The sequence below is a fragment of the Erpetoichthys calabaricus genome, chromosome 9, assembly GCF_900747795.2.
Source record: "Erpetoichthys calabaricus chromosome 9, fErpCal1.3, whole genome shotgun sequence".
Taxonomy (NCBI): Eukaryota; Metazoa; Chordata; class Cladistia; order Polypteriformes; family Polypteridae; genus Erpetoichthys; species Erpetoichthys calabaricus.
Window position 1 is genome coordinate 31170647 of NC_041402.2, and position 27060 is coordinate 31197706.

The 27060-nt window shown below is 37.6% G+C and overlaps 1 protein-coding gene across 1 annotated transcript in view; it reads right to left on the reverse strand.

Annotated features, from left to right (window-relative positions):
• col27a1a (collagen, type XXVII, alpha 1a) overlaps window positions 1-27060 on the reverse strand; it is a 370467-nt gene that overhangs the window by 270136 nt on the left and 73271 nt on the right. Inside the window, 3 exon segments of the mRNA XM_051931755.1 lie at window positions 3072-3125; window positions 24640-25224; window positions 25226-25980. Of these exon segments, the coding sequence (XP_051787715.1) occupies window positions 3072-3125; window positions 24640-25224; window positions 25226-25980 (1394 nt within the window).

Genomic DNA, 27060 nt, shown 5'->3' on the forward strand with positions numbered 1-27060 from the left:
GATTCAGCGGGTTGGAAAATGGATGGATGGATGGATGTCTGTCTCTGCTACTAATGCCTTTTTACATAAGGCTGCCTCCAAGTGCTTGCCCATTTAGTCAGTCTGGAAGATGTGATCTTTCACTATCTGCATCTCTTGATTGGGTCCTGATTTTTAAGACCATCACTTCTGCCTCTAGAAATCCCAATCATCAGCACACAAATTTCAAATATGTGCATAGAGTATACTGTATATCACACACCATAAATGGTTTAAATAGCTTGCTCTGGGCCTTGGTAAAGATCCCCAGTTGCTCTCTTTGCTCTTCTATACCCCCAAGGTTCTTTTTTTTACATATGTACTGGGAATGCCTTTTAGTTTTAGCCTTCTGGCAAGCTGTGCTGCAGTTTCCTTTTTCTGTCCTCTCCTATAATATCCTATTTACTCCTCAAGTTTTTCTTCTTTTGGATCTTTCTGCTCTTTCCTCTTTCCAGCAAAGATTGTTCTGTTTGGACACTATAACTGCAGAGTTAGTCTTAGTTTTAAGAAATCTCCTGGCTCTCTGTCTGTATACTTCTGGAAATTCTCCTTTTACAGTCTTAGGCTTCTTGAGCTATCAGCTGCTAGAATTAACGATGTGACCAGCTCAGATATTTCTAAGTGGCAATCACATATACTTTATTGGACCCACTTGGATGAGAGTTTTATTTAATGACCACTTTATTTTTCCTGTGTTCAGGTGTGCCTCCACTCCTCCATGATTATTAACTTGTGCTATCTGAGGCTGTGAGGTGGGAGGGGACAGGGTGGGATGGGTGTTTTATATTCTTTTTACATTTCCATAGCTGTAACTTGTATTTGGTATTCACTTAATAAAATATTTATAACAAAAAAAATGCAAGCATTCAAAATAATGAAGGGGATCAGAACATTTAATCATATATTTTACCTTAAAATAAATGGTTGGAAACTAGTTAAGGACAGATTTTGCACAAATGTTGGAAAGTTTTCTTCACAAAAAGAATCATAGACACAAGGAATAAATTATCAAACAATGAGGTGGAGAGCAGGGGGGTATTTTTCGTACGTCGCTTAAACCATCCGAGATCAGGTGCCTCATCTTGAATGAGTTAATGCCAGTGAAACTCATCCAGATAAGTCGGTTTTTCAAACGCAGCTGTGTATTAGATTAGCGTAGCTGGATCTAATCATCCGAGATGAATGCGCGCGCCCGCGCTGAGTGAAAAGCCCATATATATTGAGTCTAGAAAACCTGATCAGCAAGTCTTTGATAGGCTGCAACAAAATGACGAAAGAACGGGCGCATTTTTTTTCACACACGCGGCAGAAGACCTTTTATTCGAAGGACACGAAGAATTTCAAGATTTATTATACACAAGGGGTAACACTGCAAAAGCAGCCCAGACCAGAAAAGACGGCTGGCAAAAAGTGGCCGAAAAAATTAAACGCTAAGTAGTGTACATTGTACTTACTGAATGCAGCGTTTCATTTCCTATGTGTCAGATTAATTATTATTTAATATGTCATAATTCCAGATCAAACGTGAGCACAAGGACAACATGGGAACAGGTTAAAGTGAAGTACAAGAATATACTTCAAACTGGTAAATATTGGTATATAACTATTTAAAGAATTGTTGACATAAAGAATCATATATAATATAAAAAACATTAATTTTAAAGCTAATAAGGAGGCAGACAAGCAAAAAACAGGTGTAGGTCCACGCGGTCCAGACCTAACCCCTGCAGAAGAGTTGGCTCTCCAGCAAAATGCCCATCGCCCTGTTTCTGAGGGCATTCCAGGGGGAAGCTCCTCCTCAGAACCAGTGGCAGGATGCAGTGGTCACTTCATTTCAGGTAAAGGATGGTCATTGCATATTTGTCCTCCATGTGTGCTATAGGTATGTTCCATATAGCCCTCTTTTTTGTTGGGTCAGTTGCAGGGAATGTCATATCCCTTGAACCTGTGTCTGACCAACGAGATATTAACGAAGCTCAAATATTTGATGAAGACACTGTGTCTGATTATTCATCAGGAGGAGAGGTACATTTTCCAAATAATGTTTGATCAAACTCCACTCTGATCAGTCCATGTGCCCCAATCACATTTGGAAATCCTGGTAATGAGAATGTTAGGCTGATTGTGGGATTCTTTATGGAACTGTGGGTATTTTTGCCTGTGTATTACCTACCTGCAATGGCATGAAACGCCTCTTTTATTGTCTGCACACGCAGGTGTCCAGGAAACACAATGAAAACCTGAAGGAAATGTTTCAGAGCCAAACAGACTTTACGAATTGCCTGGCAAACTGCACTTTTCGATAGCTGTTCTGCATCGCCTACAGTATATAAAAAAGTGCAAGAAACCTCAAAGCAATGCCTACTGTCTGTGTGGTTGTGAGAGCCCGACTTCGCCGAGTTTGACTTCGAATATACGGAGCTAATAAATCTTTGAGGTACAATATTCCCCCTCGGCTAAAGCGGTATCTTTCGTACAGAACTTCCTCCAGGTGCAATAAAGGATCTTGCCGATCGCGCAAAACCCTCTTTATATGAAATTCTCTTCGTATAATTTGCGCACCAATATCAATTGGTCGCTCATTCATGAACGGCGAAGCCCTGACTGGATGACTTCCACACCGTCACTGATCACGTGTGTAAACTAATCCTTGTTTACGCAGAACAAACCTGCTCCGAGCAGGTTTGCGGATTTGGATGTGTTGCTATGACAACACTTCCAGCAAGAGTTTCAAAAAACCGACAGATCCAGGATCAGGCCAAATCGTCAACAATTACATCCGGCTAAGCGAGTAATCCACGTACGAAAAATACCCCCCAGGACTTGATTTGATGTTATTCTGGACAGTTTAGGCAAACAGGACGGACAAGCTTCTGGGGCTTAATTGCATACCCTCATCTTATTTTTTCTAATGTTCTAATGTACTGTGCTAGTTCATATACAGTAGAATAAAAACAGCATCTTTCCATTAAATAAAATCTAAAGATTCTGCATAGGCCACGACCACCTGACTGGAATAATTTCTATATACCTTAAGAAAGAAAGGCACTTACCCTTGGTCCCCTCTTCCCAGGCAGTCCTGGTTTTCCCATTGCCCCTGGGGGTCCCTAAAATAAGAAATTTACAATGGTTAAGCAGTGGATTTTGAAATAAACAAAATGTATAGCAAATGATAACTCTGTTTGAAGTTTTCTGGAACTTCATTTTTCTATCCTTTTTGGTGTACCCTTGTTGAGAAGCTGTACAATTATCAAACCAAGGCTGGGCCTGTTTGGAAATTATACTCTAATTATGAACATACTGTATGCAATATAAATATCACAAACAGTATGAATTGTACTTTTATAGTAGTTAATTAATCAGAAACCTATGTACTGTAGCAATTAACTCTTATGCTGCACATACAATAAATAACATTCAATTTTAATCATCTGTTATAATTAACAGTAGTCTCAGAATAGGAAACATGAGTATAAGTTATAAATAAGAAAGTGTGTTACAAGACAATGAGTCAAATTCAGAAAAAACGGCAATAATTATCTGTGATATATCAGATTTAGTGCAGAAGACTGTGGTAATTATTACTATACTCTACTATCACTGAACAAGTGCACTGCATTTGAATTATACAAAAGTAAATTCAAATTTATATACAATATGCATTATACGTCTTATACTACTCTTTATAATTAAACAACTTGATGGTGCAACTGATCTCTTAAACTGAGTTTTTTAAAATTTATTGTAAATTGCAGGAATCTATCAAATACTAAATTGTTATAAAAGAATTTGTAGAACAAAGAACGTGTAAGATCATTAAAGACTAGAGGAGGTTTTTAAGGACATGGTCAGCATATGCATAAGTGGGCTAAAGCTAAACTTTCTTAGCTCTCAATTAAACTAATTGGTAAAAATTTTAAAAGGTTGATGGGTTGCTACTACTGTTCTATAATGACAAAATAGAAATCACAAAAATATGCAGCCCTTTTATACAACTAAAAGTATTAATATTTTGATTGTACTGTGATTGTTGGCATTGGTTACAATGCTACAATAAGTTACATTATTAGCTTTCAAAAGAATACAGTGGATATTATTAGTGATTACTTATGTCTTGGGGTGAGCATGTGATCATTTGTTTGGAACCTGAAATGTCTTCTTTAACAAGGCAGATACACAATCCATTGATCTACAACTGCTGATATAACTGTGAGGAATGCCAAAATAACCTTAACAGCATCCTCTGTTCTACCTGAGGTCTGTTCTAGAAAGGAGAATTAGAATGAAATCTGGCTCAGATAAGTCAGGATTCACATAAATCAAGCTGAAACCTGGATTTACACAAACCTGTGTTTCTGGAGCAGATTAAGCTAGACGTATGTGATCAGTGAGGCCAAAGATGCAAATAATTTGCTAATCCAGATTTTTGGAATACGCTCAGGCTTGGTCAGTTTTAGAAAGAAAAATCTGAAGAAATTCAGGTTAATTACAGGGACAACCAATGCCCTGAAACTAAACTACAAAAGTGCAAGCTTAACGTGAAGGATTACCACTTTGACAGCATAAAGATTCATCAGCAGGGAATGTAATTATAGGATGAAACGTCAAAAATGACCTGTCATAAATGCTGACTCCAGGTGCACTATTTGAAAATCAGAAAAAGGCTGATGATATGTTGAAAATGTTATGCTACTTCATGAATGAACAACTGACACAAAAGCAAAACTCCTTCACCAAATACTGAGCAGAGAAAGGTAATCAGTCCCCAATCGGACATGCTGGCTTGTCCAGAGAAGTCAGTCATAAAACTACCATGCAAGCTTTACTTTAAAAAAAAAAATTAAATAAAGTAAAAGTACATAATGCTGCATGCATGAATTGAAAGAAAATAGTTCTGTATTTGTGTACAACAATGAATGATCCCTGGTCTAGCACTGGAGTTGTTGGAAGAATTAAAATCCTAAGAATCGGCACAATAACATGAAATGACATGAATGACCAATCTGTCAAAAAGAACCAGAATGCAGAACTCCAGATGTGTGCAAGTTGATTGGCTCAATAACAGAGCAGAGCTGTCGAGGTTTATTGAGCTTGTCCCCTAATCCACCCCCTCAAATGAATGGAAAAAGTGTTAAACTTGCATTCATGCAATCAGATCTGGTTTTTGTTAAACTGGTTGAAGAGTGTTTCTTAAACACATGGCTGAATTCATTGACACAGTTACATTATAGATTTGTGATTCTGATGTGAAGTTGAAATCATATATAAATGTTGTGTGTTGGTATTAAAATTACATCTCTTTTAACATTATAGATAAATGAAAAAAAAAAAATAGACTTAAACTCTACTGGTTACATGTATGAGGAAATTTTGATGTCACACAAGTTAATTTCATTATATGTATTCAGCTGCTTTTATTCCATTTATGGGTATTAATGTTTGAAATAGTAGGACAAAGACAGCAAACAAGCACTTTATTTAGTCTAAAGTTGCATTTCACTTTGGCAAATGCTGCAGTCCTTGCTGTGAACACGTGGGCCTACGGCTCCAGTTTTGATCAAATGAATGCAAGTTTGCTACTTCCTAGTACCTTGAATTGGTGGGACTAGAATAGAGAGCCTTTTCTGAATTTAGAATTTATATTATGAATATCAAATTTCTAAATGTTGATATCTAGTTTTAAAAAATGTAGAAATTTGATACTGAATTTTGAAAAGCTGATATGAAACTTTAAAGTCTGATATTGAGTTTTACTCAAGCAACACTTGAGATTTTTGCCCCCTGTACTACTTTTTTCCTCTTCACTTTAGTTCCAATATACTCTGATAACTGTTGCATATGAAAATGTAACTGTACATACAGAAACATCAGCACGTTAGATATACAGTATGTGTATACATGATAATATTACTGATATTATCAGAAAGATATTTTTTAGAAAGAATTTAGTTATTGATCACTGTCACGCTTGGGTCACAGATTTGCACAGAAACACAGGAGGTTGTAGAGACAGGAACTTTATTCAAACACTGCAAACAAACATGTCTCTTTTTCAAAAGTTTAAACGTGCTCCTTGACAAGACGGAGATGACAGTTCCGTCTCACAATTAAAAGAATGCAAATATATCTTCCTCTTCAAAGGAGTGCGTGTCAGGAGCAGGGAAGGACAGAGAGAAAGAAAGGCAAACAATCAATCAAAAATTGACAGGTGCTGTTCGGACTTTTAAGTCTATCGCTTGATAGATTGGCTGGAAGTAAGCCCAGCAAGTAAGGGAGCAACGTGAAGGTAGTCTTTCAGTGTTTTTTTTAACCTGTAGGGTTGCGATCATGGGTCAAGCTCACTTCACGGGTTGTACAGAACTGATGTTTTTAAATGGTGATGTACATATGAACAATGCTTTTTAAGAAGCATTTTTAACAGAAACTTCAAAGTTACAGTTAAGATTATTTTTTCAGGAATATATACATTTTCCTACAGTGTTTATTTGTTCAAGTAGAAACAAAATTTAACACTATACCATTCGCAGACTTACAGGTTAAAATATCACCACTTTGGTTTTTGTTATTTTTAACCTACTGTTAAAACATATAAAGGAAATGCATCAGATACAAATAAATATTATTCTTTTAAAGATGGATTTTTATAAGTAGTAACCCATAATATCAGAAATGAACATGCATATCCAGTAGCCTATGATCTATGTGTAGGGCATCACACCTTGAAATACTGTAAGGCAGCACAGCAAAGTGACTGCTCGTGAAAGTAATGCAAGCTTTGAACATTGCATTATCAAACTTAAAAGTACTGTTATCAAATTTGTAGTTGTTAATATAGCATTTAAAATGTTGCTATTAAACACAGAATTTGATATTGAAATGCAGATATCAAATTTAATTTGCATCTCCAAAAAACAGTGTTAAATACTAAAATGGCTTGCCATAGATTAGATGGGCTGGTGGTTATGGCAATGCTACTGACTTGATTCTTGGGATGTGAGTTCTTCACCAGTTTAGAATGAGACCATTAATATAATTGTTCTGATCTTTTCTGTTGATTGTTATGAAAATGGCTACATTGTTTTAAACTGCAATTTTTTTCAAAGCTCTCACATTAAAGTGTACTTTTTGCTATTGAAACATGCAACTATTCCTCTTTATGCAACCATCTTCCTATTTAAAGATTACAACACAGTAATAAAATAAAATAAACTTCTGGTAGTTAGCATTTTGGATAATTCTTTTCATTGGATTTCTGATTACATTTTGGGCTCTGGCATTTGGGTTTTTCTAAAGTTTTGTTGTCTTTGTTTTTTACCTCCTAATTCATGTCCCTGCTTTTTTGGCCTGCCAGTTCTCCTACCTTGTGGCTGCAGGTTGAATGGTTTTGTTATGGCTTATATTTCACTCTACCTGTGAGGTGAAAAAGTAAGATTAATGCTCAGTTTTACTTTATCCAGCATTTAAATTTGGCTACTCTGCCTAAATGAAAATCAACATTCAAGCAAACATAAAGAGTTGCATACTTTACATGAAGGCATTGCTAATGTATACACTTCACATAGGGGGATTGGTAATGCTGTACAAACATAATATAAAGAAATTTAAAAATATTACTGGTCAGGTACACTCATACCAACATTATTTGTGATTTTTCAGGGACATTAACAGTTATTAATCCTTTTTATGGCTTGCAGCCAAAATTTTATATGTACTGCCAGAGACTAAAATATAAAGTATGTTATATATAGTATATCTTATGTAAACTGAAGAACTTTGAATTTTCACTTGTTTCACAGATGAAACGATCAGATATACTAAATTGCTATGTGAAGTATAAACATAACCTTGAAAAACCACATGGCTTCCCAAAAATAATAGATCCACCAGATAGCAGAGATAGCAGGGTTAAGTTAAAACAGAAACAGCTCCATACAGCAGCCAAAATTTGAAAATGAAAAGGGTTTTATTTCACACAAACCTGTTTGTGTTGCTGGTGACAATACAAGCCGTCCTAGTGAAAAGGCAAATAGCCTGTTCCTGGAGGTTATCTACAAATACAGCCATGTTAGATGATCAGCTGAAAAATTCCTCAATGTTGCATAGAAGTGTCAGGAGTAACACAAAACTGAGTGGAAATATTTGAAATTGTCAAATAACTTTTGAATACTGTATTACAGCCCTAATGCCCTGTCCGGAGTTGGTCCCTGCCTTGCATAACAAAACCAAGACAGGCTTCAGCCACGACAACTATGAACTGGATTATACATGTTTGTTAATGAAATAAGTAGATGGAAATTTAATGTGTAACATGTATGCAATACACATGGAATATACCAGTTCCACCAAGCTCATTAAATACTTTTTGTTGTTCAGTTATACAGTCTTTGCATATTACATAAAATGTATAATTTTATGGACAAGATTGTATGCATGGTGCATAGAAAAAGCAAATAATTAATTTGCAGAAAGTATGAAACTGACAATAGACACTTACATGAACACTATCAGAAATAAGCAAAATTAGCCACAATAAATGAATACTAATGTTACCACAGCATGGAAGCATAGTGGTTAGTGCTGCTGCCTTACTGGTTAAGAGGCATGCATATATACATGTCTATAAATTTGCCTGGTGGGGGACTGGCATGGTATCTGCTTTACATTCAAATATGTTCTGAGTCTCCCATACACTGTATTTGATTAAGAAGGCTGAATGTTTCCACATTCTAAATATACTGTATATATATGAAAAAATCTCAGAAATGAGAAGGGAAGAAATGGCAAAGCCTAGACTGAACAATGATAATACTCTGCGAATAATGGGATCGTTCTTTGAATAACATAATGATAGAACTGCAACAAGTGGTCAACCATGCTTCCTATTTTTTTGGAGTTGCTGAGTTCTTCAGTAAAGAATGAATGCTAACAGGTTACTCTCTCAATAGGAGGAATTACACATAGCTGTTTGCCCTTGGAATACTATGCCATATACCATATAATAACTGAAGATATAAGAATGATGGATATATAAAACTATACCAGTGTGGGATAATGTATATTTAGACATATGAGATAATGAAGACAACATAACATTTCACCATGATTTCATTACCCATTTAAAGATACTAGAAATGGTAGTTTGAAAGAAAATGAAAGACCTCAAAATACTCATCAATATTTTTTTTTATTTCTACCGTAAGGTTGTTAGGTAAAGTTTACAAAAGACACCTTTCCACCATGCCTTGCATGTATTTTAAAATCACCATCATTATAGCTGTGGGAGGGTACACCTTTTATTGGTTTTTGATGGCTGTCACCTTCAGGGAGTATCTGTTGCTGTAGTGGATCAGCTCCTTCTGATGGTGTCTGATGTAACTTCTTTCAATGAGCATATTATGAGAGTCAGATTATGGCACTCTTCGAGTGCCTTGTCTGTTGTTTCAGTATATGCTCTGACCGCTGTGAGTGATGTCTCGGTGAGGGAGGCATTTTATTCGCAACTTCTCTCGGTTGTTGATGGGTGCCCACAAGGTGACACTCCTCTGGTCATAGGTGACTTCAAGCAACCACTGGCACTGACAGCGCTTGCTATGAGGATTGTGTCGGTCCCCATGAGTCTGGTGACTGTGATGAGAGTGGCTCCATGTTCCTTGACTTTGCAAAAAGTCAGGGGCTGCAGATTGCTGCCTGGCCTGGTTCCAGTGCCCTGAGCTGCATCGTTGGAATTGATGCTCCAGTACTGGTGGAGTAGCAAAGGAAATCGATCACATCCTCATGGACAGATGCTTTAGGGTCTACAGAAACACCCAGTTTGTGAATTTTGACCACAGACTTGTTGTTGCTACTCTGAAGATCCAGCACAGGTCCAGTAGGCTACCTCCTACTAGGAAAATGAGGCTGGACCTGGCCAGACTCCAAGATCAGGCTGTTTCTGATGAGTTTGCAGCAGCTTGTGTGAGGACCTTACGAACTTGGGTGTGACTTCTGATCCTAATGTGATGTGGGAAACCTTCCACGACAAGACCGTAAAGGTTGCTGAGGGTTATGTTGGTGTTACCAGTGTTCCCAGAAGGAGGTGTTTCCTCTCACTGGGCATCCTGGATATCATCAAGATGAGTTGCAGCACATGGCTTGATGGCAACTCCAGTTTGTACTGGGAACTGAGAAGGATGGCTGCGAGGGCTCTGAGGGCAGATAAGGAGGTGTTTGTTAGAGGAATCTGTGACCATCTGATCCTCCAATTAGCTGTGAACCACCCAATCTCACTGAGATTGCACAGGTGGTAAACCAGCTGAGGGTAGGGTTGGCTGCATTAATCTGTGGTATCCAGACATGAACTTCTCCAGGCTGGTGGTAAGGCTGTCCTCCTGGCATTGCAAGCAATCTTTGCTTTCATTTGGGAGATGAGTGTCATCCCAGCTGACTGGAGAATGGGACTTGTCATCCTTATCTGGAAAGGGAAGGGTGAGTACCTGGATTGCAGCAACTACAGGGGGATAACAATGCTCTCAGTGCCAGGTAAGGTCCTTCCTAGGGTCATCCTCAATAGGATCCGTGATCACTTGCTTAACTACCAGCCACCTTCTCTGGTTTTATGCCTAAGAAGTCTATCATCGACCACATCCTGGTACTGATGGTTCTCATGGAGTGCAGACGCAAATATTGGCAGAGTTTCTTTGCAGCCTTTGTTAATTTTCGTAAAGTGTTAAACTCAGTCGATTGAGTTGCTCTGTGGGACATCCTGAGATGTCACAGGATCCCCTCAAGGTTGCTGGATATCATGGCCAGCCTGTACACTAATACTGTGAGTGCTGCTTAGAGTGGAGGCAGAACCTTTGCGTTTTTCTCAGTTGATTCTGGGGTTTGTCACGGGTGTATTCTTGCTCCTACTTTGTTCAATGCTTGTGTGGACTGGGTATTGGGCAAAGTTGTGGGGTCCAGTGAGTGTGGGGCAATATCTATGCAAAAGGACGAAGATCCAAGTATTTAGAGTACTGGAGCTTCCTATCTTGCTATATGGCTGCGAGACATGGACACTATTCAGTGACCTGAGACGAAGACTGTACTCCTTCGGTACTGTGTCACTTCAGAGGATCCTTGGGTACCTCTGGCTTGACTTTGTGTCGAATGAGCGGTTGCACATGGGGCCCCGATTGAGGCACATTACCTGCATTGTGAGGGAGCATCAGTTACAACACTACGGCCATGTGGCGTGATTCATTGTTGACGATCCGAGTGACAGGACCAAGCCAATGGGACTCCCATGTAACACCTGGCTACAGGAGATAGATGGTCAATTCCACAGGGTGGGACAGGACCATGAGTCTGCCTGGGGGGTTGTCAACGAGGATCTCAGGCTGTTTTTTTGTATGGTGGGCGCGGCAACACGCTGTACCAGTGCATGCTCCCCAACATGACCTGACCTGACCTGTAGTGTTAATATCCTTAATTTCATTATGGATATTGGTTTATCTGCATTATTTGTAGACATGAGCACCTGATTACAACTTACATTAATTTAAACACATTCTTTTGTATAAGTAATAGGTAATCCTTACATTTAAAAAAGCAGCTTAATTTTGCTTAAGGTACAATATGACATGGCAAAATTTTGGTTGGAATCTTCACTAGCAAAGGGATCCATTATTACACTGAAAGTCTAAATCAAAACAAAAATAGTAATAATTGCTTACTTAAGCTATGGACCTCACCAACCCTGGATAAGCTATTCAGTTTCTGAGCCTTCTTCATTACATTCTTAAAATATTAATCACAATGTAATAATGATTTTAGTTTTTATTTACTTCCAAATGATGAATGTTTGCAAAAATATAACTTTTTTATATGAAACCTACGCTTCCTGTGATAGGCTTCATCTTCCCTGCAACCATGTCCTGGATAAGGCAGTTAGGAAAATGGATGGGTGGACAGATTATTCTAACCTTACACAAATATAATACAGGTGTCACAGTAGATAAAGGAAACTATCTTGCAGGAAAGTAAAGACAACACTGGAAAATATAAATATGGCTATTAATCTGAAAGCCTTTTCTGCTTCTCTCGGAGATGTGGCCTCAGCTGAGAAACTATTTAGGATATTTACAGCCACATAATGGTTGACAAAGAAAGTGTTCTTTTCAGATAATCCCAGGAGGCAGCTGACCCCTACAAGGGCAGCAAATAAGCAAGGCCCTGAAAGTGTTTATGTGAGAAGAAAACACATCCAGGAAAATAAATGCCAATCTTTTGGCTGTTTGTTATGTAGTCTTATTTGTAAAGAAAGGAAATGAACAGCATCAAAAAGGAACTAAGAGAAGTCTGACAGGTAAATCAAAAGGTCAAGTTAAATTTTCCTAGCTTCGTCATATGTCAGTTTGCCCAGTACCCATGCTAGGGCTAAGTGATATATAATGAGATTTAAAAATATATTGGGATATAAATAGAGCAGGATATGCATTGAGGCAGAACCATTTATATCGAGTTTAAATAAAATTTTGTTTAAATCCTGCAGAAAACCTTTTTTTAATCCCTCACTGCCTACTCCAGATTTCACTACAGAAAGTGCTTGAGTGTGTGCAAACAGCTGTCTCGCATTATGGAGGAGCATGACACTTACGTTACAAGAGAAGAACAAAATTCAGCATGAAGAGGTGGTTAAATTTCATTCTACTACTGCAGTTATGAAGCATTCACCACCAGAAATGCCTAAACCAATGCCGACGAAACTGCGGGCTTCACTTACCCACACCCTGCCTCATGAAAAGAAAATTGTAAAATGGTATGGTATCACTGAGGCAGTTGCTTACTACACAGCAAAAGATATGCTTCCCATCTCAACAGTGGAAAATGATGGTTTTAAAAGACTGATCAAAATTCTTGACCCGGAATTGCCTGGTCACAATTACTTTGCAAGAGAAATGCTGCCTAACATGTACATTCAAGTCAGACGTACCCTTACTGATCGCTAAACTTAAACATTTGACATTGACAACTGATACTTAGTCAAGCCACACCTGCAAGCCATATATATATATATATATATATATATATATATATATATATATATATATATATATATATATATATATATATATATATATATATATATCTATGAGACTATTTATTTAATTGAAGAATGGGAGGTTGAATAGGTGTGTCTGCAAATGAGCTGTTTCCCTGAAAACCACACTGGGGAGCACATAGCTGAGCTCTGCAAGATACCCTCGCAAACTGGAAGCTGGATGAAAAGAACCTTGTTGCTATTACAACTGACAATGGAAGCAACATTATCAAAAGTGGCACAGGGTGCAGTGTTTTGGGCATCAGCTTCATCTGGCAATTGGTAAGTGCAAAGTTTAAAAAAATAATGTTAAATGCTTAAGTATTATATTTATCAAAGCCAGAACTAAGCAGTAAAAGTGAGTTTTAAACTGATTGCCTTTACAGTGAGTTACATCAGTTAAACACATTACTTATTTCATGAAGTAAAGTTTCAATTAGCTACAGCATAAAATATAAAATGTCCTTAGGCTAGACTTTTTTTTCACTGATCTATTTATTAAAAAACAAAGTTAAAATTGTAACGAATTTAAAAGCATGTCTAATGTACAGCCATGTCTTAATCAGACTTAATTAGCCCTAAGTGGACTTCCTTTTAACATAAATGTAAAATATTAAAAAGTAAAAGCATGTTTTATTGCAGAATATGGCACAGATGATGACCGAGTGACCTGGGCAATTTCTTTATGCAAAAGAATTGTAAGCAGCTTCTACAGCTGGTGGAGGAGGAGGGAGCTGGCTGAATTTCAGATGCAGCTGGATCTGCCTGCTCACCAGCTCATCACAGAGATGCCAACACACAGGGGATTAAGGCATAAAATGATTGAGAGGGTTCTAGAGCAGGAGAGAACACTTTCAAAAGTCCTGTCCATCCATCCCGCTATATCCTAACTACAGGGTCAAAGGGGTCTGCTCGAACCAATCCCAGGGCACAATGCAGGAAACAAACCCCGGGCAGGGCGCCGGCCCACTGTAGGGCGCACACACACACACACCAAGCACACACTAGGGACAATTTAGAATCACCAATGCACCTAACCTGCATGTCTTTGGACTGTGGGAGGAAACCAGAGTACCTGGAGGGTACCCACGCAGACACGGGGAGAACATGCAAACTCCACGCAGGGAGGACCAGGGAAACGAACCCAGGTCTCATAGCTGCGAGGCAGCAGCGCTACCCACTGCGCCACTGTGCTGCCTAAAAGTCCTGTCCTCTGACAATAAATCCAGGCATCTTGGTGCTTGAAGTAGTCCAGAAAGCTCTGATACATCATCCAGAATTCACAAATTCACACATGAAGGAGACAGCGAGCATTGCAAATCCATCAAATCTGCCATTATTGGTTACCTGACTTAAAAGTAGGATCACCCATCATCTAGTAACCTGTTGGACATGGCATTATTTGTCGATTCACAATTTAAATCCACTTATATTGCAGTTGACAGGATCAAGACACTGAAGCTCAGAGCTATATTGGAAATGGGATCACTGGCCTCTGAGCAGACCTGCTGCAGCACAAGTGACTTATCTGTGATCAAAACTGTGTCCATGCCTGCAGACCAGCCAACAGGGGCACCACTTAAACAGAAAAAAATCCCTTTTAGGTGTTTTCATGAAGACATCAACTCCAAAATGCCCCACAGCATCAAAGAGGCAAACAATTGAGAATGAACTGTCCAGCTACACTGTGTCAGGGCCAGCAGATCACAAAGCAGATCCCCTTGCATGGTGGAAGAAACATGCAGTTATCTTTCCCACTTTAAGCTGCCTGGCACAAATACCTTTTTTTTCCCTGCCACCAGTTGACCATCAAAGAGTGTGTTCAGTTGCCGGGCATCCTTGAAGCCTGAGACTGTTGACAGGCTGGTATTTCTAGCTCAGCAAAAAACTACTTTTCTAGATAGGTGGCTTTACAAGTTAGTGTTGTTTGCACAGCTGTGTACAATATTTTGGTAAGGAAAACCTAAATGTACTTGTTATTGGCTACAGTTAGTTAACCTGTTTGTTAAAACAATGGACATCAAGTAAGAGACAGGTCATATATTTATTTATATTATTATCCATCCATTCATTTTCTAACCCACTGAATCCGAACACAGGGCCACGGGGGTCTGCTGGAGCCAATCCCAGCCAACACAGGAAACAAACCACCGCAGGAGGAAACCCACGCAGACACGGGGAGAACATGCAAACTCCACGCAGGGAGGACCCAGGAAGCGAACCCAGGTCTCCTAACTGCGAGGCAGCAGCGCTACCACTGCGCTACCGTACCACCCTTATATTATTATAATATTGTTTATTTTATATTTATTATGATTTTATTTTATCTGTAGGCTGAATTTTCATATAATTTAAAATACATTTTCAGAACACTTAGGCCTGCCATTTTTTGTTTACATTTAAACATTTTATTTACATTTACACTATCTGCTTAACTTGAAAGAAGATATAGTAGTTATTTTAGGCAATGTGGGCCTGTAACTTAAATATATATTCATTACTTATGTATTTCATCCTTTATTTTGATAAATAAACAAATTTTTGTGACAACTTGTATGGCTTTTGCTCACAAATGCAAATTTTACTCACTTCATAAAAATATCTAGATATATATCATATATTGCCATTTAGTCAAAATATATGGAGATATGATTGTTTGTCTATTTCACGCAGCCCCTGCACAATATGATGTAAAAAACACATTATAACTGGCATACTGTATAATGAAACTCCTAGAATGAAGTTACACTTACTGTTTCTACTGAACATACTGTTAGTACCTGCAAAATATTGAGAATGTTTTGAAAGCGTTGCACTCAATGAAACAATAAATGACGAGAAAAGAGAAAATCATCACAAAAAGAGTGATGACAGAAAAACTGCATATCAAAGAGTGATTTAAAAAATGAGTGTCACAATTAAAAATCAAGCTGTCAATGTTAATTTTTTTTAACTGTCACAGAACAGAAGACTATCTTTAGACTGGAGATGAATACTAAAGCCAATAAAGCCTTAATGATACACAGTGGAATCCTGCACTTTGTAAAAAAAAAATGACTGGCTGCCATAAGCTGTGTAGGCAGTGGAACGTGGATGCACATACAGTATAATATCTATATCATATACTGAAGGTAAGAATACGAGTGACGTTTTTAATAACAGGACTTACAGAGTATTCAAGAAAATGGCAATAGTCTGTGTTCCAGCCTCACAGCTTCAGCAAATCTTAGTTTAAATTCCAGCCCAGCCATTGGCTTCAAGGGGTTTGCACATTCTCTTCATGTTTGTGTGGGTTTTTTGGTATTTGGCAGCTCTGAATAGGCTCTGGTGTGACTGAATGTGCATGTGTGTAGTATACGAATATGCTCTGTAACACATTGGTGATCCGCTGGTCATCAAAGTAGGCTTTGGCCATTGCGACTCCCATAAATGGATAAAGCAAGCCTAAAAATGGAGTGATGGATATACAGATTGAGCATAGCTGGGTTTGAAAATGACTATCAACCAAACATGAGGTCAACATAGTTGAACCATCTAAATTATTACCTAGACTTAGTATCTGATATTTTAGGTAGTTGGCTAGAACATCCTAAACTTAGCTGGATCACATAAACAGTCTTTAAAAAGATAACTGGTTAGAAAAAGAAAAAGGCAAATGAAGCTAAATATAAAAAACATGATTTTCACTTTTTCTCTCATCCTTGGGCAGAGGTGAGTGTGAGAGACAGATAGTAAAGTGAGGGACATGTCTGTTTGTTTTCATGCCACTGCATGCCAGAGTGGGTGAAACTGCTAGAGTAAGTAAAATTTTTCTGCATTGGTATGGCTGGACTGCAAGAATGACATTAAAGTGCAAGAGTATGAGTGACGGAGAGTACTAGAGGACCTCTTTTGCACAACATGAAAAAAGTGTCACATCCTGCTCCATGTCGATTTACATTTTTGCAGTTTTCCTTCATTTTTTATGTTCTGCCACCAGTTAACATAATTTGGAATTTACGTAAATTGAATTTAAGTTGAGATTCAACTGTAATAGATTCATGACATTTTGGATTTCTACAAAAATATGTTGAATGCACACTTCATGAGATTTTTTGTGTGAGAAAAAAATTTAACTAAATATAACCGACTCTTTTAAGCTAACTTCAGCTATAATATTGCAATGACAAATATTCCATCACCTTTGAAAAGCAAACGTAAATATGACTTAACAGCAATCTTGATACTACATGAAGAGTTTAAAAACAGTAATTATATAATACAATATAATATACTATATATACTGATTACACTGTGTGTAGTTCTCTGTTGTACTCTGATTTCATTTCAATTATTTCTAATTTCACAGTTTGCACAGTTTTGGGACTCTGATCTTGAACATGGGAAAACTTTCTTGTTAAGGAAAATGTCTAAAATCGGTTGCAACTTCATTGAACTAATCTGACTGTAACTATTTTTTTTTTACATTGTTTTAGTTTTCAAATTATAATCAATTCTGCAAAGCTTAAAACAATATAAGAACATTTACCAAACAAAAATACTGAATGAAAGAAATTTTTGTATAGTTGTTTCTTACTTCCCATCTGAGATTCTTGCTTTAGTGTTAGATAGTGCTGTCAGAAAATAAAAGAAGTTTGCAGGACAATCTAAACTAAAACTTTTTTTTGCATTATAAATAAAATATATACAGTAGACCCCCGCAAAGTCACGGTTCAGAGTTCGTGGCCTCAGTCATTTGCGGATTTTTCCTTAGAACCTATCTAATAATTGTTAGCAGAAACCGCAAATATCTTCCACAATTTTTATGGCTTTTTTCGTGCCAATACTGTACTGTAGAAAGAACAGGAAGCAACTGTAGAGGAAACGCGGCTTGGGATGGTGAAAGTAGCCAATAGAATTTGTAACTGCAACTCCCAGCAGTCCCTGCAGTGGCTCTGATTGGTCTTCGGCTGAGGGTGCTGGGGCTATTGGGGTCAAAAGATGTCAGAATGGCTTTTAAAAAGGGGGCTGGTGACCAAAAGCAAAAAAAAAAGTTTTTGTAATTTGTGTTTCAAGTTCCTGTCTCACTGCCTGCCTTCTGTTGGGTTAACTGTACTTATTAGTTTTGTCCTGGATCATTTCATGGTTGACGTCTGCATTGTCTGCCATATGCTTGTGTACATGAGGACTCTAAGTGGATTCATGGCCATCTTGCAAAGAAAGAAGCGCTCCTGAACCCGTCCACCCGTCTTCACCATTTCAGGAACTAGCGGTAGGACTATCTTTACATTCCTATTCAATGTGCGGATCTCTGGACTATCTATTTTTATCATTACATTTCATCTGTTTTGTTGGTGCTTTGTTTTATTTAATGTGTAATCGTTGTAAGGGGAACAGGGGTGGTTTCGTTGTTTTAATTTATTTCATTTGTTTTCATTACATTCTTTATTTGCTGTTTGATTACCGGACTGCTTTGTTTTTGTCTCTGTTTGTGAGTTCGTGCGGGTCAGGCCAAGGCTGGGTGCGTCCCTGGAATCTTCACCATAAAAATGAATAAATCGCTGTCTTCTCGACGGTGTTAATCTTAGCGGCACCGGACCGCTACAGTGTTATTCATTTCTCCTTGCTGCTGATTGACTGTGATGCATCTCCAGCTGAGTGTTCTTGTGTTTTCCATTTTGTTCCTCTTAACCCTTAAACTGCCACAATCAGCTATAATTGTTTCCCAGTGCCATTTGTGAGCACGCAGGAGCTGATCAGTCAATGCCGTACATCCGTTGAGCAGCCAGCTCATGACCACTGCCAGCCCCTTGTGAGCAGGGGGGCAGAACGCACCCCTAGAAGACACGGACGCTCCTCAAAAAAACCCTCTTAAAAAACACTGATAGACTACTTTCACATTGCTCCCTTACTTGTTGGGCTTACTTGCGGCTGCTCTGTTGCGTGATATGCTTCTCACGCGACTCTACGCTTACTTTTGGCTGATTGCTTTGTTTCTTTCTCCTCCCCCAGACATCCTCTGCTCCTGTTGGGGATCTCGCTCCCGTTGTGCTCCCCTATTATGTTTGTCTATTCTTTAATCGAGAACTAACTGCATACTGAGCTCATCATCCTCACAGGTGGTGCAGTGGTAGTGCTGCTGCTTTGCAGTAAGGAGACTGTGGAAGATTGTAGGTTCGCTTCCCGGTTCCTCCCTGTGTGGATAGCGCTTTGAGTACTGAGAAAAGCGCTATATAAATGTAATGAATTATTATTATTATTTATTATTTTACTTCTGAAAGAGACACGTTTGTTTGAAATTTTTGAATAAAGTTCCTGTCTCTACAATCTCCTGTGTTTCTGTGCAATTCTGTGACCCAAGCGTGACACACTGCAGCCTCACTGTATCTGGGATTTAGACAGCGTCAACATTTACCTCTGTGTGCTTGAGTGCTGCCAGATCAAGCGCAGTGGGCTCGGTGATTTACTTAATTTCATCCATGGTGTCAGTTACACCTTGTACATATTGTTCCAGTAGTTTTTAAAATAGTTTTTACAGTTCATTAGCAGTGTGTAAAATTATCGGTGTTGCAGTAATTGTGAAAAAAAATGTGTTCCATTAATATTTCACTTTTTCTTTGTGAATTGTGACGTTTACTTAAAGTGTAGCAAAAAATATTTGGCATCCAGGGATGCATTAACTTCCAAGTATGTGGCAGTTTAAGGGTTAAAGCCCCAAGATGCAGCCGAAACGCCCTGCACCTTCTAAGGCTTCTGGCAATGAAAACGCGCTTGCATAAATTACAGTACATATAGCCGTAACATCGGTATTTTACATTCTACCACGGCGGGAGACATAGCAGTACAGCATACAGGTTTACCTTTACATTCTTTTTTTTTTATGTAATGTATTAAGCTGAGTTTGAAATTAAATTAAAGTGTTTTGGGGGCATATTTAGGGTTTAAACTATAAAAATAGGCATTTTTAACCACATCCAAAATTTTAGTTTTTCACAAGTCACGGGTGCTCTAGGAACGTAACCCCCGTGAATTTTGGGGGTGTACTGTATATATATTTTTTGCATAAACACAAAAAACCTGGATAGCTTAGTTCAACTTTAGTATGAATTTAGTAGTTATTAAATTAAATTTAAATTAAATTTAGTATGTAGCAGTTGTCAAAGTGGAGATGGGCACCCTTAGCAGAATCAAGCTTTATTTCTGCAATGCACATGCAGACTCAATTTAGTTGAACTGAGCACCCAGCAATGGGGCTATCTTACTTTTATTAAAGTTATTATCAAGAGCTTACTTCATTGTCACCCTCGTCTGACTCTCAAAATTCTATTACCTTGGTCCTGCCTCTAATTAGCTTCACCGATATTTCCCAGCCTTAATGAGTATAGTACTCTGTTCTATCAATCATGCCCACTTGAGAAGCCTTCTCCCCACCTTGCATCCATTCAGTACATACCACCATTATTTCAATTTCTCAGCTCACATTCACCACATGGAAAGATTGGGTTGGGAGGTTGGTTTTGCCTGTCAGCCTGTCTCTGCAAACCTGACCTTGACTTATGAAATATTGGTGGTTTCTAAGAAAAATAAAAAATAGAGGCACAGGCATTTTTGTGATTTTACCCTTGCTATACTAACGTGCACTAAGATATAATGCTTATTTTCATATATGGTCATGATTCTCTTCGAATATATGGAAATAATCAACTTTAAGAATATATGTTTCTACACACCTCAATAGTTATGTATTGTGATAACACTGGAAATACTTATACACTTTTTCCTGCACAAAGACAATTTATAGGGAGTTGCCACTGCAAAATTTTCTGCCACAGGTGGTGCTACAGAATTATATAAATAATGAAAATACAGCATCCTAGTCCATTGGGTCCTTGAGTAAGGCCCTTAACCTGAAAATTATTCCAGGGAAGTAGCACTACAGCTGACCCTACACTCTGACCCCAAGGTCATGTGAATGACAATTTCTGGCAGATTAATAAAATATATAAAAATCAAAAATTTAAAAATCTATGACCATTTTTCATGCTGGACTTAGAGAGAGAGGTTAGGAGTACACGCTGATACAGCGCATTGCTGCACCCACCACATGACAAACCAACTTAGGATCCCGGATTAGGACCCAAGTGCAGCCATGCAAAGGGTGACACCTAAGCACCACACTAGGTCAGATGGAATGGAACCAGTGGGAGGTTTTCTATCGTGGCTGGAGTGCCAATTCTGCCACCAACCCCCTGGTTTTTCCCTGCAGGTTGGAGGGCCTACATGCAGGGCTGGATGCCGATTAACGTCATACCCAGGATGGAGGAATTGCACGTTAAGGGCCTTGCTCAAGGGCCCAACGAAGTAGAGTCACTTTTGGCATTTACAGGATTCGAAACAGCAACCTTCCGATTGCCAGTGCCACTCCGCCTCCATGCTGCACTTAATACTTTTCTAAATTAATGCTGTGAAAAGTGTGCATTACAATGCTATTCTTTATTTAATTTTTTAGACTTTTTGTATAGCGTTGTTCAACAGTTCAAATAAACAAATTGAATACCATACACTATTTAAATATACCTATTATCTATACATTGTTAAGTGTCCTGTATGAATACATAGCCACTGACTTGATAAACAGATTTCCTTGTGATTTTCCTGCACTGATAAACTGGCCAAGCTATTTACTGTATTCATGACTGTGCATCTGACCCTGAAGCCAAATGATTTATTCGGTTATATATTATGAATGCCTGTTAGACAAAATGGGTATACTTAAGTCTCTGCACACAATCTTCATACCCAACGCATTTCATTGTATTTTCCAAACCAGCCTCATTCATTATGGGATTTTAGCTGCACAAGTAGTAATAGGGTAGCCCAACGACAACATATATAAAAGGGTTGTCAGCATTTTTTTGTACGTTATATTGACTTGTTGTAGGCATTTAAATTACATCATAGCTTTGTGTTCAAATGGCAACAAAAGCAACACTTTATTGTAATATGTGGTTTCACAAAGGCTCTTCCGGAACTATGACTGTACAACACAAGGCGTCATATTTACAGAATACTGTGTGCTTTTTTAAACAGAATTCCATTGCAACTTTCTTTCATTGTTTCATGTTAACATTGCCCCTGCAATTCCTATGAAAACATCTAGGATGTACTTAATGTAACAAGAAAGAAGACACTGCTCACTTGCAAAGAATGAATGTCATTAGAATATGTAGTTTTATTCAGCTCTGTTACTCAGTTTTTTGTGTCATTACAGCCAAGATTTTTTTTTACTTTTTTTTTTTTGTTCTTTATTTCGCCTTATACAATTTCTTGTATTAGGAATTTGTTAGTTTTCGCATACCCCTTGGGGTCAGAGCGCAGGGTCAGCCATTGTACAGCACCCCTGGAGCAATTGCAGGATAAGGGTCTTGCTCAAGGGCCCAGCAGAGTGGGATCACTTTTGGCAGTGACGGGGATTCGAACCGGCAACCTTCTGGATACCAGCACAGATCCTTAGCCTCAGACCCACCACTCCGCCCTTATTCAGTGAAACAATTTTTAATTGAAAATTCCTATTTGTGTTTATTTTTTATTATTTGTTAGCTTAATAATTTATTTAATGTAATAGTTTTTTATTAATGGTATTATAATTAGTACTAAGTTCAATTCCTTTGTTTTATTTTTAATTGCCCAGATTAGCACTACACAAAATAGTAATAATCATCATAACCATTAAGCTATTGATTTAAAAATACATATGAAAACATACGTATGTATGAAGAAAACCAGAAGAATGTAACAGTACAAACAAAAATATTTTAGAATCCCCCTTATCCCCTAAAGTGATTTATTGTCTTCCCACAATCAGTTCCCTCCACCTTTCTCACTAACTGCAAACGCAATGGTGAAAAACTAATGAAAAAGATTACTTAAATGGGCCATTGTTATCTGAGCAATATACTGTATCATTTTACAATTGACTACAACTTCACCTTATCTTCAAATAACATGTCAATCAAACAAAGATTAGCTATGATTTCAAGGAATTGAATTGAGCTTGGATGTAAACGACTAGATTTACTAGTTAATTTCATATTGCATATTCTTATTACATGGATTAAAATGTACAAACAGTACAAAGCAGTAAATGTACAAAGACACACCATTTTCAAAGATTTGCCTGAAGAAACTTATTTTAAGACTGGAAATACATATGAATTACTTTCTCACCTCACTGGCTGTTAAACAAGTTAGTTTTATGCTATGTCTGATTGATTTTTAATTTGTGTTTTCTGTTAGCCTGTGACTATGGAGGAATATGAAGGAATATTTTGTAGATAAATGTAAACTGAAATGTGACAATAAATACATAAAACACAATTATATGTGAGCATAAATAATTAAAAGCTAACTGAAAAATGATTTTTTCTTGATATATGATTTACTTAATTTTATATTACAAAATTAAATATGCTCTTAAATAAATACTGTCATTTTCACCTGTCAAAGTTGAGAGGGTGGGATTTAGTGAGTACTGTTTATTGATTAGTGAATCGACAGTAGAGGGGATGCGCACAGTCACAACTTTGCACATGCCTATGAGCCACAGTACCTGCTCAAATTGTGACAGTATGTGCTCATGGCAGATGTGAGTGCAAGAAAAAGTTGTCCAGAATTACTGCACAAAACACTTACTTTAACTCAAGTAGTACTGAATTCATTATCCTCCTATGAGTCCACCAATAAATGCAACATGTGATAGCTGAAGGTTTATGTGCATTCTAATCATCAAAACACAGTACTCGGTAAAGCCAACCCCAACTTTGACAGAGTTAAAATGACAGATTTCATTTCAATGTATATTTCATGATGTGTGCAGTGTCACTAAAATAAATAAACAAAGAAATAAAAATACACATAAAGAAATAAAGAAAAACATTTTTCATTAAACATTGAATTATTTATGCTTATATGTTTTTATTTATTGTCACATTTCACAATGTACTTCTTTCTTTCTTTCTTTCTTTCTTTCTTTCTTTCTTTCTTTCTTTCTTTCTTTCTTTCTTTCTTTCTTTCTGTCCATATATTACATGTGTGCATCTACAGACAAATGTCTAATAGACACTAGAAATAAAACAAAAATTCTTCTGGTTACTTATATGTCACAACGATTAATGAAGGGCTGAATATGATGCAGCAGGTCATCCAAGCACATGGAAGACAGGCACAAATATTTGTAGTGCATCTATTCATCATGTAGGTCATCTACTTTCGAGAGTATTATACTTGCCTTCTCTTTGCTGCTTTTGGTTAATGACATGCCACCATCTCTGTTTTTTTTCCTCTTAAAGCCAGCAATAACTAGCACAACACTTCTTCCATCAGAAGGGTCTCACTTCCTCTATTTAGAAATTGTTGGGTATGCAACACTGACCAAACACTGCATCATTCCATTTTTTTCTTATTGACTACATTTTCATATTAATTTAAAAACATGTTCATTTTTTTTTCATTTTAAGCAAAGTAAATCACTTAGACAAGCAAAATACCTGGTTAAGATTTACCGCAGAAATTCATTTACTTACTGGTGGTCCTGGTTCTCCTTTCAGTCCTGGTGGCCCAGTGAGAAGAGAATACTGAGTTGGAAACATATCAAAATTCTGGTAGCCATCTGTGGCTGGTGGAGTGACTGGTACAAAGAAAGTGGTAGACTTGGTGTTCCGAGATGTTGTTCCTTTCACTTTTCCAGGTTGTTGCTGCAGTTGCTTTTTTGGTGAAGGTCCTTGTGACAGATTCAAACTTGTCTCTAATCCCACAACTGAAGGATGGGAAGTAAACTTCTTTTTTGCTGGCTTGGTTGATGTGGGGGTAATGGTGCTACTATATTTTATTTTTTTTTTGTTATCCTGTGCTGCGATTGCTTTATCAGATGTGTTCTGGCCATGCTCTGAGGTTATGCCCATTCCTTTGTCAACAGCAGGCTTCAAGAGTGAGCTGCTTGTCCGGAGAGGCATTGTGACTGTCTGCGTCCTTGCTTGTAGAGGAGGCTGTAGTCCTGCTCTCAGTGTAACAGGTGGGGGTGTTACCTGTAAATGAGGGTTGCTAATTCCTTGATGCACAGTTGTCAAACTAGGTGTCAGGAGCTTTGGAGTGTTAGCTGAAATCTGAATGCCCATTCCTGTATTGGTAAAAGGATAAGTAATATTTAAAAAAATCTTTTTTGACATTCCCACTTGTCAAAACTGGAGTGACATGAGTAATAATGTTATTTGAATTTCCAGATATTAAAGGGATAAGGGGGGGTAGGTTTGGCCGATATGTATCAGCCTGCCTACACTGCTTCTTAATGTACTTGCAATAGTTATGAGCTGCCTTGGCAGAAGGATAAATATCAAATTGGCAAATAGCGCCTTCAAACTGAACAGAATTTTGGTTCATTTTCCCTAACAGGAAGGATCCATCTGGGTCTAGAATCTGTTCCTTTTTAAAATGCAAATCTGCATGTAAACGTTGCTTCCCACAAGAAGTATATAAAGTGACCTTTTGGCCTCTGATGTCAATGGCCAGATTGTGCCACTGGCCATCATGAATATCATATTCAAAATATACAGATTTCTTTTGACCTAAATATACTATAATTTTGCCAGGTATAAATTGCACCCCCAGCTGCAGTTTTTTAGTTTTAGATTTAACAGTAAATAAAAAAGCATTATTAATACGGTGAGAGCAAAGGCTCAGTATCAAAGCAAAGTTCGTGCCAAATGTGGCAGGAATAAGTGCCTTGACTGGTGCTTCAATCCGTGCCCGCTGAGTGAAAATAACACCAGATTTGAAAGGTATAACGCCCTGAGGAATGGAACGGGAAGCTGATGAAGGTGTTTGTGCTTTCTTTTCTGTAAGGCCCAGCCTTTGAAGAATGTCCACATCTGCAGAATAAAAAGGAAAAATGAGATTAGGGTATTTAGTGGAATAATCAAAACAGATAGCATAGTCAGTCATTGTAGGATGACAGTGAGAACAAGGCATAAATTCCATATGTATTATCAGACAGATAATAAATAAACGATAGACAATACTGTGAGCATCAGTGCTAGACTGAACTCTCCTATGTTCAAAGTAGGCAGGTAGAACTAAGGATGACTATATAAAGCTGTTATTTTAAAATTTTGACTCTGTCACAGTAATTTCCCTCTATAAACCTGTACTATAGATAGATAGATAGATAGATAGATAGATAGATAGATAGATAGATAGATAGATAGATAGATAGATAGATAGATAGATAGATAGATACTTTATTAATCCCAATGGGAAATTAATATATGCAGATATTTCTAAAAAAAAAATTTATTGGAATAGGTTGGATCAAAAAATAGTCTAATATTTGTGCCACTTTTTATTTAGATTGAGTAATTTACTTTTAAGCTATTGTTTCCATGGACTTTCCTTACACACACAGAGACACACATCAATCCAGAAGTAGTGAAATTATGTTAAGCGATGCTAAAACATGTAAATCTATTACAGTGTCAATAACACTGACCCTGTCTCAACACATACTCTATATGTACAATACACAAGCTCTGGCATATGTGGGAAAAGTACAGAAAAAACTAAGTGATATGTTACAATATCTTCTTAGGAGTGATTATTTCAGCAAAAATCTCATGTGGGCTGCAACAGATGTAAAGTATAGGAGACGGAGTGCAAATATTGGGTCTATTTCCTTAATTCAGTGGTTTCAAGATTTAGTCATGGTTTCAAAGTAAGACAGAGGTAAAGAATTTAGGGGTAATTATTGACTCCGACCTAAATTTTAAATCACATATTAATCAGATTACTAGGACAGCATTTTTTCACTTAAGAAATATAGCAAAAGTTAGACCTCTTATAACATTGGAAGATGCTGAGAAATTAGTTCACGCTTTTGTTTTTAGTCGACTAGATTACTGCAACACACTGCTTGCGGGACCACCAAAAAAGACATCAATCAATTGCAATGAGGG